The sequence below is a fragment of the Arachis ipaensis genome, chromosome B9, assembly GCF_059453495.1.
Source record: "Arachis ipaensis isolate K30076 ecotype BB chromosome B9, ASM5945349v1, whole genome shotgun sequence".
Classification (NCBI taxonomy): domain Eukaryota; kingdom Viridiplantae; phylum Streptophyta; class Magnoliopsida; order Fabales; family Fabaceae; genus Arachis; species Arachis ipaensis.
Window position 1 is genome coordinate 158,084,871 of NC_142444.1, and position 18,587 is coordinate 158,103,457.

Genomic DNA, 18,587 nt, shown 5'->3' on the forward strand with positions numbered 1-18,587 from the left:
TATATTTTTAAATATATCATGATATAATTTGATATTATATTTTTGGTGTTTTTCATTCTCATTTATCTTTTTTAATTTTTTTTAATTATTTGTAAAGCAAATAATACTATATGAGAAGACAAAATATGAGTACTAAAACAAATAAAAAAATAGAAGTAACAAATGAAGATGTCGTTAAGTCACCAAAAACAAAAAAATGAAGATGTGGTTTGTACAACTCTAATATAAAAGGACTACATCTTTTTTAAAAATAAATAAATTTAAATTTTTAAACTAATAAACTATATTTTAATTTTTATTAAGTAAAAGCAACAAATAAAAATGTAGTTATATACAACTCTAATATATAAAGTCTAAGTCTTTTTATAAAAATAAATAAATTCAAATTTTTAAATTAATAAATTATATTTTAATTTATATTATATTTTAGTTAAATAATTATATAAAATTATATATAAATTATCAAATAAATATCTACAAAATATTTTTAATATAAATAATTTACATTTAACATTAAATTATATATTATCTGATTAATTTTTAAATAATATAATATTTATTAAATTATACCGTAAAGTGTAATTATTTTTGCGTGAATCTCACTCTAGTTGTATTTAAATTTTAATAGTGGGTGTGACATTTACGATTTGAGTATCTAAAACATTTAACTTTAACTTTTAAATTTTATAGGCAACCTCAGAGATTATTAAGAAGTAGCAATTAAAACAATAAATGCTAGTGGGCTATTTGGGCACGTGACCCCACAGCAGAAGCCTCAGCATGCTGATATTTTTTATGTATGGGATAATGATCATCGCCGAAGTGTTGGATACATATATAGCACAAACTTGGTGAGTTGTTGCCAGGCCAGTGCCTAAACCTAAACCGGTTGGAACATCTCATTTTCGTTTCTATTTATTATCTAAGATCTGAATGCAGTACAGTGAAACGCGTTTATAAGTAGATAGATTTCAGCACTTTCAACAAAACCAAATAAGAAATGGTTTGGTTGGTGAGTTTAACTTTTGATACAATAAATTTAAAATTTAACGCTAGCATTGATTTTATACTTTTGAATATACAGTCCCACATTTCCATTTAAGAAATAAATAAGCTACAAAAAATATCTCCAAACTATTAAATTATAATAATTTTTTTACGAAAAAATACCTTTGAAAATTGAAAGTTTGAAACATTTCCAAACCCTTACCGGTTTTTAAATATGTATTCGCAAAAAATTTTAAAAATTGAATTTTAATGGGAATTTTTTACAAATCTAATTAAAAAATGTGACTTTTTATTATTAAAATTTAGTCATTTTATATTAAATAAATAAATTTTATTAATAGTAAAAAATATTTTTAAAAATAAAGAAATTATATTTTTATAAATTTTCAAATCAAATCCAAAAAGTATTTGTTTTTTTTTATATCAAAGATAGGAGACTCGAACTCACCAACCTCTTAATTGAGTATGAGAAGTCTATGTCATTTGAGTTATAACTCATTGGCATCCAAAAAGTATTTGTTACTCATAAAACAATGATATTTTTTATTTTTTGTGATATTTAAAATATCATTAAATTTTAAAAGTATCTTTTATAAATGATTTAATAATTCGGAAAACAATTTTACCTGTATGGTCTGAAAAGAAAAGAAATTGGCTCTTTGATTGTTACTTATTGAGTGATGGATAGTGTGTAAAGAGGGAGATTTTCCTTCTTAAATGCAATATTAGCTCACCGTATCCACCGCCTACTACTGTCCTTGTTGCCTTCTTGTCCATCCCAAAATACATCCCACCAAACCATTCTTTTATTTCATTTAGAGAAGGGTTAGAATACAGTATTTTTATTAAAATTTGATCAATATTTAATTAAAAAAAATAAATTATTTTATATTATATTATTAAAAACATGAATCATAATTAATTAATAATTATAAATTATAAAATTTGTTGACTCTTAATAATTAATATTCCTCTTTTATTTAAATTTAAATATAAATATAATCAAAATCATATCATATAGTAAATCTTAGTACATCTATCTATCTATGTATACAAACCATACAGTCTGGACTGTCCCGCAGGTTGCAGCTCCCACCGGACTTATCCTGCACCTTCACGTGCCATTTATTTATTTACTTCTTCTTCTTCTTCTTCTTCATCCCACTCCCACCGCCAACAAGATTCTCCTTTCTCTTTACGACTTACGAGGTTGATGTTCTTTTCATCATCATTTCTTGAGTATAATATACTTTACCTTTAATTATTTCATTATAATATTATTACGTACCATAGTGTGCTTAATTGTAACTAATTGTGTTGTTGCATTAGGCATTAGATTCTTTTGTGATTGCATTGTATCATTCCTGCTTCGATGACTTCACTTCAAGTTCCTCCAAGGCTATTGCTGACTCTGCTGTTGTTTCTTTTCTATGCTTCACCTTCTCATTCCTCAAAACCAGTAAGTAGCTAAACCGTACCCCTGCTGCTCTTTCTGAATCTCTGCCTTTTTCTGAATATCTCTTTCTTTTGCAATGGAGGAGAATAATATGGTACGGAGAGCCCCACAGAAAGAGTGGTGGAGGACAATAAGTGGAATGGAGGAAGAGGATGGTGGTAGCAGGCCATTGAAGGTTACGTTCTCTGAAGCTGCAATCAACTGGACCGATGCCATACCCATCGGAAATGGCCGTCTTGGGGCTATGATTTGGGGTGGTGTTTCATCGGAGCTTCTCCAGCTAAATGGTTAGTCTTAAAGTGTCTTTCTTTTTTAGAAAGTCCAAATCTTGCACACTTTTTGCTGGATCTTATCTTTTCGTGTTTTTTTTGGATATTTTCATCAGCTTTTTTTTTTTTTCTTCCTCTAGGAAAAAATTATTTTAGTTAAAGTTTTTTTTTGAATAGACTGGTTATTTAATTCCCAAATATACATTTATGATTTATATTAGTATAATGTATAATATCACTTAATTACTCTAATATATTCTTTTGTCTAGTTCTTAAAAGATGCATATGGCATTGTGTTAGTCTCCGAATAATGTCACATGATAAATAAACTGGTGAGCATGAAAAACAAAAATGAATGATCCAAAAAGATGTCAACATGTAGTGTGTGTGTGTATATATATATATCTCAAAAATCTTTTTATGGACCAAGCTAGTAGCCTAATATCATAATATCACGTGCATTTTGAAAAGACTAAACTGTTAAATAAGTAGTCAGTTTCTCTTTTATTCATATTTAAATTATTAACATAAAACATTATTTTCACAAAAATCTTAAAACCTTTAAAACGGTATGTATACTGATACAGGCCATTAATTATGACTTAAAAATAATTGATAGAATGCTGTGTCTGGGCAGTTTAGTTTGTTGCTAGAAACTCAACATGGGATTAAAAAAAACAATTAGATTTGGCTTCATGTTCTTTTGGAGTTTGAAAGTAGATTGCTATCATTTATTTGAGACCATGAAGGTTCTTGAATTGCTTTAACAGAAGACACACTTTGGACTGGAATGCCTGGCGATTACACCAACAGTAGTGCTCCAGCAGCATTGGCTAAAGTTCGAAAACTTGTTGATAACAGAAATTACTCTCAAGCTACAGAAGAAGCTGTCAATTTGTCAGGAGAGCCTTCTGCTGTAAGTAATTTGTTACAGTAAATATATCCACCATCACCAAAATAAGTTTTGACAACCCAGCAGCATGATATGTTATTGCTAAATTGTTAATATATAAGTTACATGCTTTTATTCAACTAGGATTCTCATTTTTCTGAGTTGGTAGAAGCTTTAAATTAGTCATTGTTGGTAATCATCTCTAACTGTTATGACTTAATGTGAAGGTGTACCAACTTCTTGGTGATATCAAGCTAGAATTTGACGATTCTCATGCTGTATACTCGAATGAGTCTTACTACAGAGAGCTGGATTTGGATACTGCAACAGCAAAAGTAAAATACTCTGTTGGTGATGTTGAATTCAGCAGAGAACATTTTGCTTCTTATCCAGACCAAGTGATAGTGTCAAGGATTTCTGCAAGCAAGCCAGCTTCTTTGTCATTTACAGTGTCTTTGGATAGCAAATTACCTCACAATTTGCAAGTTAGTGGCCAAAATCAGGTAATAATGGAAGGAAGCTGTCCTAGCAGAAGGATACCACCGAATGCAAAGTCACCACCTTCATCGATGGCTAATTCAAGTATTGATCCGAAGGGAATTAAGTTTTCTGCTGTCCTTGATGTACAAATTACTGGTGAGAAGGGGGTTGTGCATGTTTTGGAAGGTCCAAAGCTTAGGATTGAAGGTTCAGATTCTGCTATTTTGCTTCTGACAGCTTCTTCTTCATTTGATGGGCCATTCACTAAGCCTGAAAACTCTAAGAAGAATCCTACTTCAGATTCTCTCAATACAATGAAATCGGTTAAAAAGTTGTCATATGCTAACCTTTATTCACGCCATTTGGATGACTATCAAAATCTATTTCATCGTGTGTCGTTGCAACTCTCGAAAAGCAGCAAGGCTGCTGTGAAGAATAGGAAATTGGTTTCCTCTCAATCTAACATCCCTCAAACCATTCCAACTTTGGCGAGGATCAGCTCTTTTCAAACAGATGAAGATCCTTCATTTGTGGAGCTCTTGTTTCAATATGGTAGGTATATACTAATTTCTAGTTCGCGTGCTGGAACTCAGGTCTCAAATCTACAGGGCATATGGAACAAGAATCTTGAGCCTGCATGGGAGTATGTTTTTCTATCATGTTCATTTCATTTCATACTAATTTCTGTATTAGCAGGAATGCAGTAGAGTTTGTAACTTGTATTCCTTTGTTATCATGCAGCGGTGCGCCTCACTTGAACATTAATCTTCAAATGAACTATTGGCCAACTCTTGCTTGCAATCTACATGAATGTCAAGAGCCATTATTTGATTACATTTCCTCTTTGTCAGTCACTGGTAGTAAAACTGCAAAGGTATTTCCTCCTCCTTTTCTCCTCGGCTCCACTTGAAGCAAACGAAAAAAAGGTTATTATAGCATATAGCCATTTGCACAGCAATCTAGCCACCTTCTCATGGATTTCATATATTGCATCCTGAACACCATTTGATACTGTATACAGGTGAACTATGAAGCAAACGGTTGGGTTGCACATCAAGTTTCTGACATATGGGCTAAATCGTCCCCAGATCGAGGTCTTGCAGTTTGGGCATTATGGCCAATGGGTGGAGCTTGGCTTTGTACCCATCTATGGGAGCATTATACTTATACAATGGACAAAGTAAGTTATGATGGCACTTGCATTAATATTTCCTTTCCTTTTTTGGGGTATTCATATCCTATAGTAATGAGTGATTTTTGTTTCATATTAGGATTTTCTAAAAAATAAGGCATATCCTTTATTGGAAGGATGTACTTCGTTTCTGTTGGATTGGTTGATTGAAGGTCCTAATGGATTATTAGAAACCAACCCATCAACTTCACCAGAGCACATGTTCATTGCACCAGATCAAAAGCCTGCCAGTGTGAGCTACTCGACTACTATGGACATATCGATCATCAAAGAAGTTTTCTCTTCAATTGTATCTGCTGCTGAGGTGAAGTTGATCTTGTGCTCAAAGCAACGGTTGTTTCCTGTTATCCTGATTTTATCTTGGTCAATAAGTTCCTCAAATACAGGTTCTGGGGACAAGTAATGATGCTATTATCAAAAGGGTAACTGAGGTTCAGTCCAAGCTTCCACCAACAAAAATTGCTAGTGATGGTTCCATTATGGAATGGGTATGTATGCCCTCCATTCTCTGTTGTTCATCTCTCCAGTTTATGTCGCGTGGCGTATGGTATTTATTCTTATTTCACTGATCAACAGAGAATAAATAAGGTTTTGCATTCTGTGTTGGTTTTAAACAACATGCTAACTTAAGACCTTATTTGTTTTTCAGGCAGAAGATTTCCAAGACCCTGAAATACATCATAGACATGTTTCACATTTATTTGGCCTGTTTCCAGGGCACACAATAACTCCTGACAAAACTCCAGACCTCTGTAAAGCCGCAGATTATACTCTAATTAAAAGAGGTTTGTGTTTTGGTGTGAACATTTAACTTTTTCTTACAATATGCATGCCTGATATTTCTTACAATACTACTATGTTTATGTTACCTTGTATCTATGACATAAAGCTGCAAATTTTTATCCTTGGTACTATAAAATAATTCAACATGGGTTGCCAATTTTGCACTGTGATTCAGGAGAGGAAGGTCCAGGGTGGTCAACAACTTGGAAAGCTGCGTTATGGGCAAGACTTAAGAACAGTGAGCATGCATATCGCATGATAAAGCACTTGATTGTATTGGTGGATCCTTTTCATGAAAGTAATTATGAAGGAGGACTCTACAGTAACCTCTTCACTACACATCCTCCATTCCAGATTGATGCTAACTTTGGGTAAACCCCATATTTATGAAAGATCTCTACCATTTTTCTATCTTGTCAATCACACTAACACCATATAAAAGCTTGAGCTGAAGTATAACTATATACTTTTCTCACTGATCAAAAATAAAACTCTTGCTTTAGAAACCTGTTGAGTGTTGACAAATGGTTTGTTTTCAGTTTTTCAACAGCAGTTGCAGAAATGCTTGTTCACAGCACAATGAAGGACCTTTACTTGCTTCCGGCGTTGCCTCGCGACAAATGGCCGAACGGCTGCGTGAAAGGATTGAAAGTACGCGGCGGGATCACAGTGAACATATGCTGGAAAGAAGGTGATCTGCATGAAGTTGGGCTATGGTCAGAAAACCAGAAATCCCAAGTGAGACTACACCATAGAGAAACCATGGTGCTAGCTGAATTATCACCAGGCATAGTTTACTCTTACAATAACCAGTTGAAGTGTGTGAAGACATACTCTCTTTAAGTGATTCATTGAAATCTTTCTTCCAACCTGGCCAATAATTCCACTAAGGAGCATGCATTCATTTGTTACATCTTGATTCATTTCATTTCATTTCATGATGATTTATAATTGTATTCTTCCTAGAGTGTTATCTTAGCCACGGATCATGTAATTTAACAGTGAAATATTCGGTCAATGTATTTGCACAACAGTTGAGGGTATAAAGCCATTTAATAGTATAATACTACCATTTGTTTTAATACCTAAAAAGACCTATGTTTTCTTTATTCAGCTACACGTGAATGGACCATTAATGTTATTTACTTATTTTGAGTATCAAGATCTTACAGAGTAAAGCTTAGGAGTTAGGCTTTCCAAATTGTGCAATTTCTTAATTTCTTTTCGGTATACCACTTTTTGGCCAATTATTAAGCATATGTTTTATTCTGTTGGTCATTAAACCGATTCTTAAGCGGAAAAATGAGCTAATCACCTAATTAAAAAAAGTTGGTTGTATATAATACTTCTTAGAAAAAAACCTGAAACAGCCTCTAACAATTACTTCGAAAGACAACGAAGTTCTTGACAAAAAAAAACCAACTCGACCCCTGATAATTACTTTGAAAGGACAACAAGGTCCCTGTGTCAAAAAAAGTCAATGTTGTTTTTTTTGACATAGAAACTACTCAGTTTAAAAAAAATAGATCCGGAGCTGAATTGGATATTTTTTTTCTTGGAGCCTCGTTGTCTTTTCGGAATAATTGTCAGGGTCGGGTAGGGTCGGGTGGGATATTCACTCTATTTCTTATTTGTTTAGTATACTAGTGTTAAACCTGTGCGATGCACGGGCTTATATTTAAATTTGATAAGTTAAATTAAAATTAATATTTTATAACCATATATTTTCTTAAATTTAGTATAACACTATCATCGTCGTTATATAATAAACGTATTAAATGTTGTTTTATCTTTATTCAAAGTAAAATATAAATAGAAGAGTTTGAAGTTTATAATATTCTTAAAGCATAAGGAGGGAGACATGAAAAAAATAAGAACATATATAACTGTAATAATAGCATGTTAATTTTACACTAAATTTTATATAAAAAGCTAATAAAAATTTATCGATCGATAATTTAGTATCTTACTAACTTCATTAGAAAAGCAATTGGCATAGGATGTTGGGCTCCTTGTTATACACTTCATTTCAAATCTGAAAAAAGAGTTATAGATAAATTAGTTATATCTATAGTAAATATTTGTACAAAAGTATAAATCATAACATGCTATTAAAATAAAAATAATATTATTCTTACCTAAATATTATTAAAAACCTCTTTGAACACGACATTTGTTGTTGATGACTTTGAATTGCCGTCTTCGTCTAGAATTAAAACCCTGAGGCCACTGCGACTCTTAACTCTTGACAAAGCAACATAAAGTTGTCCATGGGTGAACACTGATTTTGGCAAATAAAGCCCTACATGTGATAATGATTGACCCTGACTCTTGTTAATGGTCATTGCAAAGCATACTGTCAATGGAAATTGTCTCCGTTGGAACTTAAATGGCAATCCTGAATCTGAAGGGATCAAGTTCATTCTTGGAATGTACACTTTATCTCCAATATTTCTACCGGTCACTACCGTCGCTCCAATTACGTTGCTGCCAAGTTCGTTAACTATTAATCTTGTCCCGTTACATAAACCTGAAGTCTGGTCTATGTTTCGCAGTAGCATTACAGCGACTCCTGCCTTCAAAGTCAACTTGTGATTGGGTAGTCCCGAACATTTGATGTCATTTAGGAACTCTGGTGTGAACCACTCTTGTTGTACATCTTCATTCTCATCAGCTTGACATGTTGTGTCAGAGCTCAAATACTCCTTTTCCATCCCTGGAAAGATTGTCAAGACAAAATCATTTACCTTCTCGACACTCTCAAGCGTGGGTGCAAGAATTGCCCTACTCTGAAAATACCTGTAATCTGACATATTTTGCAATAAATTTGGATATGCAAAGTCTACCAAATGAGCGAGAGGATCATCAGTAGTTGTAATCAATAGATCATTTGGAATTTCAACTTCTGATTCATCACCAACAACAGAGCCAATATTTCCATTTCCAACATCAAGTATCCAATTAGCAAATCTCTTCATTTCACCTTCATCTTGATCCGAAGAAGACATTAGAAGCCTCATATTCGTATGCAGTTTCAGAACCTTACAAAATGACCACAGATGGGATGAGTTAATAGCGGATGCCAATATATCGTGTCTACTTCCTTTCGGAATCACCGGAAGTATCTGTCTGAAATCACCTCCTAGAACAACAACCTTACCACCAAATGGTTGATGTGTCTTATGTTGATCGGTAACTGACATAAGATCCCTGAGTGTCCGATCAAGTGCTTCAAAGCACATTTTATTGAGCATTGGAGCTTCATCCCAAATTATTAAGCTAATTTGGATGAGCAACTCAGCCTTCAAACTGCCATGCTTGATGTTGCAAGTAGATTCATCAGTAATTGTAATGGGTATTGAAAATCTAGAATGAGCCGTTCTGCCACCAGGTAGGAGTAAAGAAGCAATTCCACTAGATGCGATATTTAAAACAATTTTTCCTCTAGACCGAATAGCAGAAGAAAGTCCATTCCAAATAAATGTCTTACCACACCCACCATGCCCATAAATGAAATAAAAACCACCAGAGTCTGTAATAACAGCATTGAGTATCTCATCAAATACTAACCTTTGCTCATGAGTCATCTTTTGTTCTGTATATAAGTTTGTATGAGTCAAGTCATTTGTGTCATATGCTAACTCCTCCTCTATTAGCTTATTCTGAAAAAGGCGAACATCAGACATCTCAGGATATGGCATTGATTGATAGTCTCTTAAAGATCTCGCATTGCTGTTGAGTATCTTCTCAATCTCAATAAGGCAGAGGTTTTTCAATTCGTCATCAGTCATGTTTAGTCCTAGAAAAAGCACATAGTGGTTTTATGAAATACTTAATAAGTAATTCTAAAATAAAACTATTAATATTATTAATAAAAATAAAGATAATAAGAGAATACAATCTTGATATAAAAAAAAAAAAGATATAGTAAAATACCTTGATTTTTCAAAGCTTTTCTCCTCTCATATAGTATTCCATCAGCTAATAATGTCCAAGTTGCATTCCAAACACGCTCTGGGTTGCTAATGCTATTAGATATCAGTAGCATCGCAAATAATTTTCTCAATTGATTACCAGATGCAAGTTCAGCTACCTCATTAATAGCTGCAATGAATTTCCTATCATCGCACAGTAGTCCCATGGAATAGCAAGCATCTTGGAAGCTAGAATATGTAATTCCATTAACTGTCCTAATAGACTCATATGTTGTGCAACCTCTCTGAACAGCTAACAAAATTCTCATATAATAAATATCACCTGTACCCGGTGGAACATAATTTAACCTCCCGATAGAATACCCTCTTTTGCGTGGATGCCATTCCCTTGATTCTCTATCATAAACAAATTGATTTGGAAACTCAGCATACGTCAAAATTTGACCTGCTTCAAATTTTTTATTGGCCTCCATCCATGTTAAGAACATTGTACATTTTCCTTCCTCTTCTTCCACGATTTCTTCAAGATCATCATCATCTTTAAAGATGATATTTTGCTCTCCAGGCAAATGAAAGATTAATCTCATCACTGAAGGCCACCTTTGATGAATATCATACGCTAAGGTTCTCCACATAGCCTCACATGCAGACAAATATCTGCAATCATAAAATTGTTTGATCTCATCAATAACCTGAGCATCCTCTCCACTGGAAACTTCCTTTGTAACTCCAACTGCTACCCTGTCTGGACCTTTATTTACGTACTTGAACAAATATTTGATAGCATTCGACTTGTTGCAGTACTCTACATTAACATGCGCTTGATAAGACATCAGCAGATATGCATTGTATGGAACCACATTCCTGTTATCCATATGGACTCAAACATGTATTTTGTGTCTCTCTAAAATGATGAAAGACATGGTCATACACAAACACCCATTAAAAACATGTATTTTGTGTCTCTCTAAAATGCTGAATATGAAATTAGTGTCTATGTAAAATCGCATAGGTTTTATTTTCATTGGCTGCTTTAATTTTCTTTTTATTCTCATTTATTCAGTTACGTAAACATATTTTACGGAAAATAATATATATTTTTTTTCAAAAGTAACTTTTTTCAAATAAATATAAGTTTAATCTTACGATCAATAAATTCAACTTACAGTTAAAATCTTTTTTTTTTCATTTCCTTAAATAAAGAGATTGAAAATGAATAACTTATAAGTAAAAAGAGAGAAAAAGATGAAAGTATCTCTATTATTGTGCTGAGATAATCTAAAAAATAACAATGTAAACGAAGTAAACAGAAAAAATTTATAAATGTGACAAATAAAAAAAATTTAAATTTAAAAATCAAAACGGTTAAGAAGTCATTTAATTATGGATTAGTATTAGAATTTTAAATTTCAAATTTTTAAATAGAGTTTCCTAATTAGCTAGTGCAAATTTAAAATTTTTAAATAAACTTTTTTAATTAAACGTTTGTTGTTTATTAAAAATATAGAAATTTGTTAATTTACAAATAATTTTTATTAGTTTCGTCATAAATAGTATCAATCCTATTATTTATCGATAAAAATAATAAAATTAAATATAATCTAAAAATTAATAACCTTATAAATGACGTAAATTTAGAAAAAAATATTTAAAAAGAGAGAAAAAGATGAAAGTACTTCTACAATCTAAAAGATAATAATAAAAATTTATAAATGTGTCAAGTAAAAAAATTTAAATTTAAAAATCGAAATGGTTAAAAACTTAATTAGAAATTAGTATTAAAAATTCAAATTTAAAATTTTTAAATAGAATTTCCTAATTAGCTAGTATAAATTTTAAATTTTTAAATAAAATTTTCTAATCAAACGTCCGTTGTCCATTAGGAATATAGAAATTTGTTAATTTAAAAATAATTTTTTTTAGTTTCATCATAAACAGTATTAACTTTATTATACTTTTTCTAAAATTTAAACAGTATTATATTTTTTTTAAATAGTATAAATAACTTCACATCTTAATAAGACTGATAATTCTATTTACTTTATTATAATCCTTTGTAATTAGCATAGTAGCTTATAAATTATATAAATTTTTAAAAAATATTCTCAAACCCAATTGCTTACTTAAAAATTCAAAAAAAAAATATTTGAATTTAAATTTAAAATTCTAAACATAATACTTTAATTAAAAATTATAATTAGATTTTTTTTAAATAAGTACACATTAAAAATTAATAACTAACTTACTTATATCAACAATAATTCAAAGAAGAAATTTATAACTTTATGACATTAAATATTAAATTAAAAATTATCATAATATCAACGGTGAGAATCAAATTAAAAATAAAACCACAAGTAATAACCAAATAACTTCAATTTATATTTAAAAAAATTCTAAATTCCAAACATAAAAATCGAAAAGAACAAAAAGAAAAATAACTCAAGAAAAGACAATGTTTTCACCAAAACAAACATATGCTTGGCATTATTCTATTAGATAGACTCTAAAAGGGATTCCAAAACATGTGCATCCAAATTCTCAAGTTTCTTTCTCAATCTTGATCTTCTTGCAAGTTGAGGTATTTCCTTCCACCTTCGAATCTTTCGACTCCGAGGATAGTCGCTTAGTTGGTATAATAGCATTTTCCAACAATTCGGATTCATCATTGGCCGCAATTTCGTTGGAATTCAAGCAACAAATTCTGTACAAAAAAACCACATTATCAGTCATCTTCTTAACTTTATAAGAAGGTGAAAAAATGTGGATTATCATATATGTGAACTTCAACGATGAAGAGAAAGATCTTATCAATTAGGTTGAGCAAAAGTGTAGGTGTATCCAATAAATTTCCTTTCTGTAGGTATTACATAATATATTAATAATAAATAATATAAAAAGTACCAATAAAAATATCTTCACTAATGTTTTTAGAAATAAATATTGGTTAGATCTTACCAATAGGAGTGGATCAAGTATCTCTACACAACTCTTTCCCAAAACTTGTTTTGCCTCCTTGTCAAAGACTACATTACATGCACAGTCAGAATCATCAGTGACACCAAAAAAAGAAAATAACATAAAAAAAAAGTTAAATATAGACTTATTCAATATCTAATCCAATATACATAGACTTTAATTTAAAAAAATAAATAAATAACCTTGGAGTCATGGATAAAAGGATATTAGTAGAAAATCCGTGTCTTCATCGAGTCAAACCATCTCAATTGAGTATGGCAATGGAGAATTTTTGTAACTTGATAGTGTTCATAACCGTATCACTCGTATACGTACACACAAATTGTCGATGGTAGGATTGATGTCAGCAATTTTGTGAATACCAGCCATTGGAATAAGTAGGGAGATTTTGGATATATGTAAAGAAAGGGATTGATGTACTTTAAATTGTGGTGCTTTACATCTCTCATAACTTATCCTTTTATAGTTGCATCATAACTAAAATTTTTTAAATTTGGTTGACTTTAATTTAAAATTTAAAAAATAACAAACTAAGTAAAACAACCCAAACTTAAAATTTGAAAATAACAACCTAAACAAATAATAATTTAAAAATTATAAACTAACGTAAATCTTTATTTATAGTAATATTAGTATGTAACAACCGAAGAATAATTAACGTAATTTTTTTTAAAACTCTAAATTTCTTTAAAAGAATTTATGTAGCTGCAATTTAAAAAAAAATCAATAAAATTTTTAAAAATAATGCTAAAAAGAATTAACAGATTTTTAAAAAATAGTGTTAAAATATAAAAAAGAATAATCTAAGTAAAATCTAAATAAAATTAAAAAAATAACAACTTAAATAAAATAATTTGAAATCTAAAAAATAACAACTTAATTTAAACAACCCAAACAAATAAAACAATTTAAAATTTAAAAAATAACAACCTAAGTAAAACAACCCAAACTTAAAATTTGAAAATAACAACCTAAGTAAATAATAATTTATAATTTATAAATATAAATCTAAAAATTTCTAGTGACGACACGTAAGCAAATAAACTCCCAGACTCAACGTATGAGCGCCACGTCAGCAAATGAGCTTCCCATTTGTATTTGTATACTATACTATAAAGATAAAGATAAATATACGGTCAAACGGAGTTTGGACCGAAGCAAATTAGGGTGGTTCTAAGCCCAGCATCCGATTCCAAAAAAAAAATGTTATTAAGAGGAAAGGCTAAGCCCAATGTTAACAACCCAAAGGTAAAACGACTGCGTTTAAGGAATGCCCGGCTTAACCTAGCACAGGTGCCATCCCAAAACCCTCGCAAACCCCCTCTTCAGTCTTCACGCTTCAGTTGTTGAGTTCTTCATTTCTCAGATTTCGATTTTTATTGGAAGCAAATCAGCAATGGCATGGCGTTCTGGATCTCTCTCTCGCTCACTAATCTCCACAGCTAGGGCTTCCCTCCGCCCATCCGCTCCCCGCCTTCGTCCTCCGCCGCTCGCTGCCCCTCGCCTCCACTCCCGCCGCTTCTCTATCCCTGCTTCCAGGTTCCACTTCCAAAATTTCATTTTCCTTTTGCAATCTTTGAAATAAATACATATATATATAGTGTGATTTGTGAATGTGTGTTTGGGACAGGAACTTGGGGGAATTAGGGTGCATTCAATCACTGTTACCAGTTCATAGCACGATGGCTGTGGCGTGTCTCACATCGCACCTTGCTGTTAGCGCGCGTGCTTATTGCGAGCTCTCCCATGGTACCTTCCGTCGTTCTTGTCAAGATCGCTAGTACAGTATCTTTGTGAGTCTTGTGCTGGTTCTAGGATACATAAATAAAACCCCCATTCAAAATGTTTTACCTCGTTTTTAACATCATCATTTTTATGCCACTCTTTGAAAACGCTCCTTTTTTTTTTTTTGGTTTTCTTTCGTGTGTTTTCCAATTAATTGCCTTAGAGAAGCTCAGATAAGTGTTTAAATTTAGTTAGTCCAGTTTTGACGGAGGTGAATTGGGTAGAAGTGTGTCAAGTCTCTCTCTCTAGCTTGGTTAATGAGAAGGTATTAAGATTCGAATTTATAGGTAGGAATGGAAAAGATGGGTGATGCGCAAAGGACATTGATCATCCAGTGGCGAGAGAAGAATGCTGCATAGTAGGTTCCTTTTTCCGCCCTTTAATCTAAGATTATAAGTTTTAAAGTGTTTTTACTTAAATCCATATACAAGTGAGAGTGGTTGATGATATCTAGAGAGGAAGTAACTGAAGTAGTGAGATATACCCTACATATCCTTCTGGTATTTGTCTTTTTAAATTCCTTGAAATCAGTTTCAATATAAGATTTTCTATGTTTACAATCTGAATCATGGAGGTTTCTCACAATGAAGTCATGTGATGGGACAACTTGGCCATCTATTGTCGATCTATTCTATGTATAAATTTACTTTAACTAAAAAATAAAATCCTGCCTAAGTCATCCTGGAAACGGCTTTATGTTCAACCCTTTCATCGGTTCTTCTAGTACGACTAATGGGAAACTTCATTCCTTTCACAGGTGATCCTGATTCCTGAGTTGAGGTACTAAATCCCCTTTAATTGTTTTGGTTGAACTTATCACCCAACTTCAATCCATTGGTCTGAAAGATGTGAGATTTTTGTTACCCCCTGCTTGAAATTCTGCCTGTGAAGGCAATTTGGAAGTTTCAGGCAGCTAGGCATGGTGTGGCGAATAAAGTTACCACCTATCCTTTGATGTAAATGATGATTGGAATTATTGCCTTCTTTTCGTTGAAGTAGTAAAGTACTTCTTTAAATTGTTACATCCTGGTTCTGGCTTAAGCCAATCTACATCTTAGATGTGGCTACCATCTTGAGTATCCAGAAATCCCTAGTATTTTTGTGGTTTCAGGGTAAATGATGCCATGCATGTCCTTGTGCGTGATGATATAAATTCTGAATCGTTTCTTTTATGTTATATTAACTTGTAAACAAGTGCTATGGAGCTGGCTTCGTAAGATTGTATCTGACGACATGTAATCTACTGTACTTCTATTTTCTTATGACCTGCATTGTTGCTGCAGGTACGTGAGAAAGCTATTGGATTTGCATAACTGCCTTAAAGAATATGGCGGATCAATATATTATGGATAGTATTTTCTGGGAAGTGACATTTGTAGGAAGTGAGACCCTAATCCGTTTTGCTATCCTTAATTTTGACTATTTCTGATTCAGTAAGAGGGTAGAAGAACCTCTTTTTTCTTTTCAAATTGCAAATACATTAAAATTAGACCTTGATTATTTGTGGCTTTTGGTTAAATGTTGTACATGTTTGCTGTTTTCTACTTCTGTTTTTGGGAATAGTATTTTTTTTTTCCTTACACAAATGGAGGGATGCATTTTTCTTGCAAGAATTGAAAGGGGGCACACATGTGGGATTAACCAAATTTCGTAGTCTAACTAAAGTGGAATTGTGCCGGAGAAATAAGAATAGGGGAAAAGTGTTGAATCATAAATGATCTTAAATTCTATTAAGTATGAACTGCTTAAGAGAATGTTTGGTTTCCGCCCACACTTAAGTTTGGTTGTTCAAATTAATTCCTATTTTAGGACAACCAAAATAAAGTTATTTTTAATTTTGCGAATTGAAATTTCACTACTCTTTACACTTATTTTTAACATATTCAAACTACGCACAATTAAAAAGTAATTCTTTAAACTTAATTTTTCTAAGAGTAATTCTTCAAAAAGTTAAACTAAGTAATAAGTATATCGCTTGTTTAAACCGAAAAGTACAAGTTTCTCCATTGGATTATTTGGTTGAAAGTAATGTTTTAAACATCGGACTGATTTTTTCTTTTTTTTAAACTAAAGATAGAGAGATTCGAATTTGCAACCTCTAAGTGAATATAGAGAGATTATGTTATTTGAATTATAATTCGTTGGTAATTTTTGTGTACTTTTTACACATGAAGATAGTGTAGTAATATATTTTTTATACTACATAGATGGTCAGTCATTCAGAGCCTTAAGTTCAATTGGTTGATAAATAAAAAGTAATTCTTTACTATTAGCATATATTAATTAAAGTATTTAGTTTAGCCATTTACCATTTTTTTTTTTTTTAATGTTCACTGTAGACAAAGTTAATTTCTTTTTTCTTTTTGGTAATTAGAAAAAAAAAATAATTTCTATTCAGCAGTGTATTATACCTACTACTACAACCACAAAAGCCCCATTAGGTGAGATGTCTTGTATTCATATTTAGATCTCTTTTAACTCCGCAGAATGTTTTTAAGTTTCTTTATCTCTCTAATCATTAGTCTACTTTCTAACCGAATTGCCCTCCTGACTACAGAAAAAGTTGCATCAGACATTTGACAATCGAAGTAAACTTTTGTTGAATCTAAATAACATTTAGAGTGTATTATACCTCAAATAAAATAAGGTGGATTCTATGATGTAGAAAGAAAGATTCTTCTACATGTGTATGTTTGTGTTGTTAAAAGAATAGTGTGACAAGTGTTTAGAAAGAGAGTAATTGAAGAGATAAGATTTGACATGTTGCAAGTAAAATGTAGTGTATTTTGTCTTATGTAACATGTAAATGATGTATTGATTAAATAGACTAATTATATTTATGTTAATTAATTATTAAAGATAATATTGGACCTTGTATGATTTTCTTATTTTTGAACTTTTTGAATGTACGCTCTCTTTCTTCAAAAATATTAACTTTACACACAAAAATTTATTAATATTTATTTATTTTAATATATTCTTTTTTTTTATGACTTAGATATATTCAGTTTCACAAATATAAAAATGTATTTATTTACATATTTTAACCAACAAAAAAACATATAACTTTACATATTTACATACATTTAAATTAATAATATTTATATATATTTAATTTAAATATTATATCAATATATCTGTCAATATTACTCTGGATACATATAGATATTTATAAAAAAAATATTATTCAAACGCTACATATTCTTGACATCTTATAAAAATAATTATTCAGATGATATTTATTATGTAAATAAAAATAATTAGTTGAATTTTCTTTTTCAAGTAACATGAGTTGGAACTTGGAAGAAAAATAATTAATTGAATTTTTCTTTTTTATTAATTTTTCATCTAAGTTAATAATTTTTCTTTCAACTCATGTTACTTGAAAAAAAAATTCAATTAATTATTTTTATTTACATAATAAATATCATCTGAATAATTAATTTTTACACACAAAAATTTATTAATATTTATTTTAAATTAAATTAATGAATGTATAATATATATTAGGAAAATTATCATCTTTCTTCAACACACTTCTATGCCTTCAAAGAGAAACTAATCGTATAATTTTATTAAATTTATTCAGACATACTTTTTTTGTTTAATAACATAATAAATATTAAATATTCACTCAATAACATAGTTTATTCATTGTAAAAAATTAATAATTTAATTATAAATAATAGGTTGAATCTAAAATATTCCAATAATAACTTGAAGTATTTAATTTTTTTTAGACAATTTTTTTTCTAAAATATTAATTATTAAAAGATTTTTCTTTTTTTAGTATTTGAAAATTTTTTTA

At 30.8% G+C, this 18,587-nt stretch overlaps 3 protein-coding genes across 9 annotated transcripts; 2 read left to right on the forward strand and 1 right to left on the reverse strand.

Annotated features, from left to right (window-relative positions):
• The first annotated feature begins 2,028 nt into the window (after nt 1-2,028).
• Nucleotides 2,029-7,172, forward strand: LOC107617443 (alpha-L-fucosidase 2). Of its 2 annotated transcripts, XM_088499499.1 has the most exons (12): nt 2,031-2,217; nt 2,338-2,467; nt 2,547-2,751; nt 3,504-3,649; nt 3,853-4,748; nt 4,847-4,979; nt 5,127-5,285; nt 5,377-5,601; nt 5,684-5,785; nt 5,947-6,082; nt 6,256-6,451; nt 6,620-7,172. In XM_088499499.1, exons 2-12 carry the CDS (start codon nt 2,381-2,383, stop codon nt 6,921-6,923), a joined length of 2,589 nt encoding a protein of 862 aa, XP_088355625.1. In that variant the 5' UTR covers nt 2,031-2,217; nt 2,338-2,380; the 3' UTR covers nt 6,924-7,172. The 2 variants fall into 2 exon arrangements, with proteins under 2 accessions (XP_088355626.1, XP_088355625.1); XM_088499500.1 differs by having other exon boundaries at nt 2,029-2,467.
• A 1,046-nt stretch (nt 7,173-8,218) lies between these two features.
• Nucleotides 8,219-10,890, reverse strand: LOC107616140 (ATP-dependent DNA helicase PIF1-like). Its single transcript, XM_088499439.1, has 2 exons — nt 10,017-10,890; nt 8,219-9,879 (listed from the first exon to the last, which is right to left on the reverse strand). Exons 1-2 carry the CDS (start codon nt 10,888-10,890, stop codon nt 8,219-8,221), a joined length of 2,535 nt encoding a protein of 844 aa, XP_088355565.1.
• A 3,343-nt stretch (nt 10,891-14,233) lies between these two features.
• On the forward strand, nt 14,234-16,327 carry LOC107619363 (uncharacterized). 6 transcript variants are annotated; one of them, XR_002353836.2, is made up of 5 exons: nt 14,234-14,533; nt 14,625-14,743; nt 15,067-15,137; nt 15,537-15,559; nt 16,063-16,180. XR_002353836.2 is itself a non-coding variant. In XM_016321633.3 (4 exons), exons 1-3 carry the CDS (start codon nt 14,391-14,393, stop codon nt 15,087-15,089), a joined length of 285 nt encoding a protein of 94 aa, XP_016177119.1. In that variant the 5' UTR covers nt 14,234-14,390; the 3' UTR covers nt 15,090-15,137; nt 16,063-16,327. The 6 variants fall into 6 exon arrangements, 5 of the variants coding, with proteins under 5 accessions (XP_016177119.1, XP_016177120.1, XP_016177117.1 ...); XM_016321633.3 differs by lacking the exon at nt 15,537-15,559 and having other exon boundaries at nt 16,063-16,327; XM_016321634.3 differs by lacking the exon at nt 15,067-15,137 and having other exon boundaries at nt 16,063-16,327.
• Nucleotides 16,328-18,587: the final 2,260 nt, after the last annotated feature.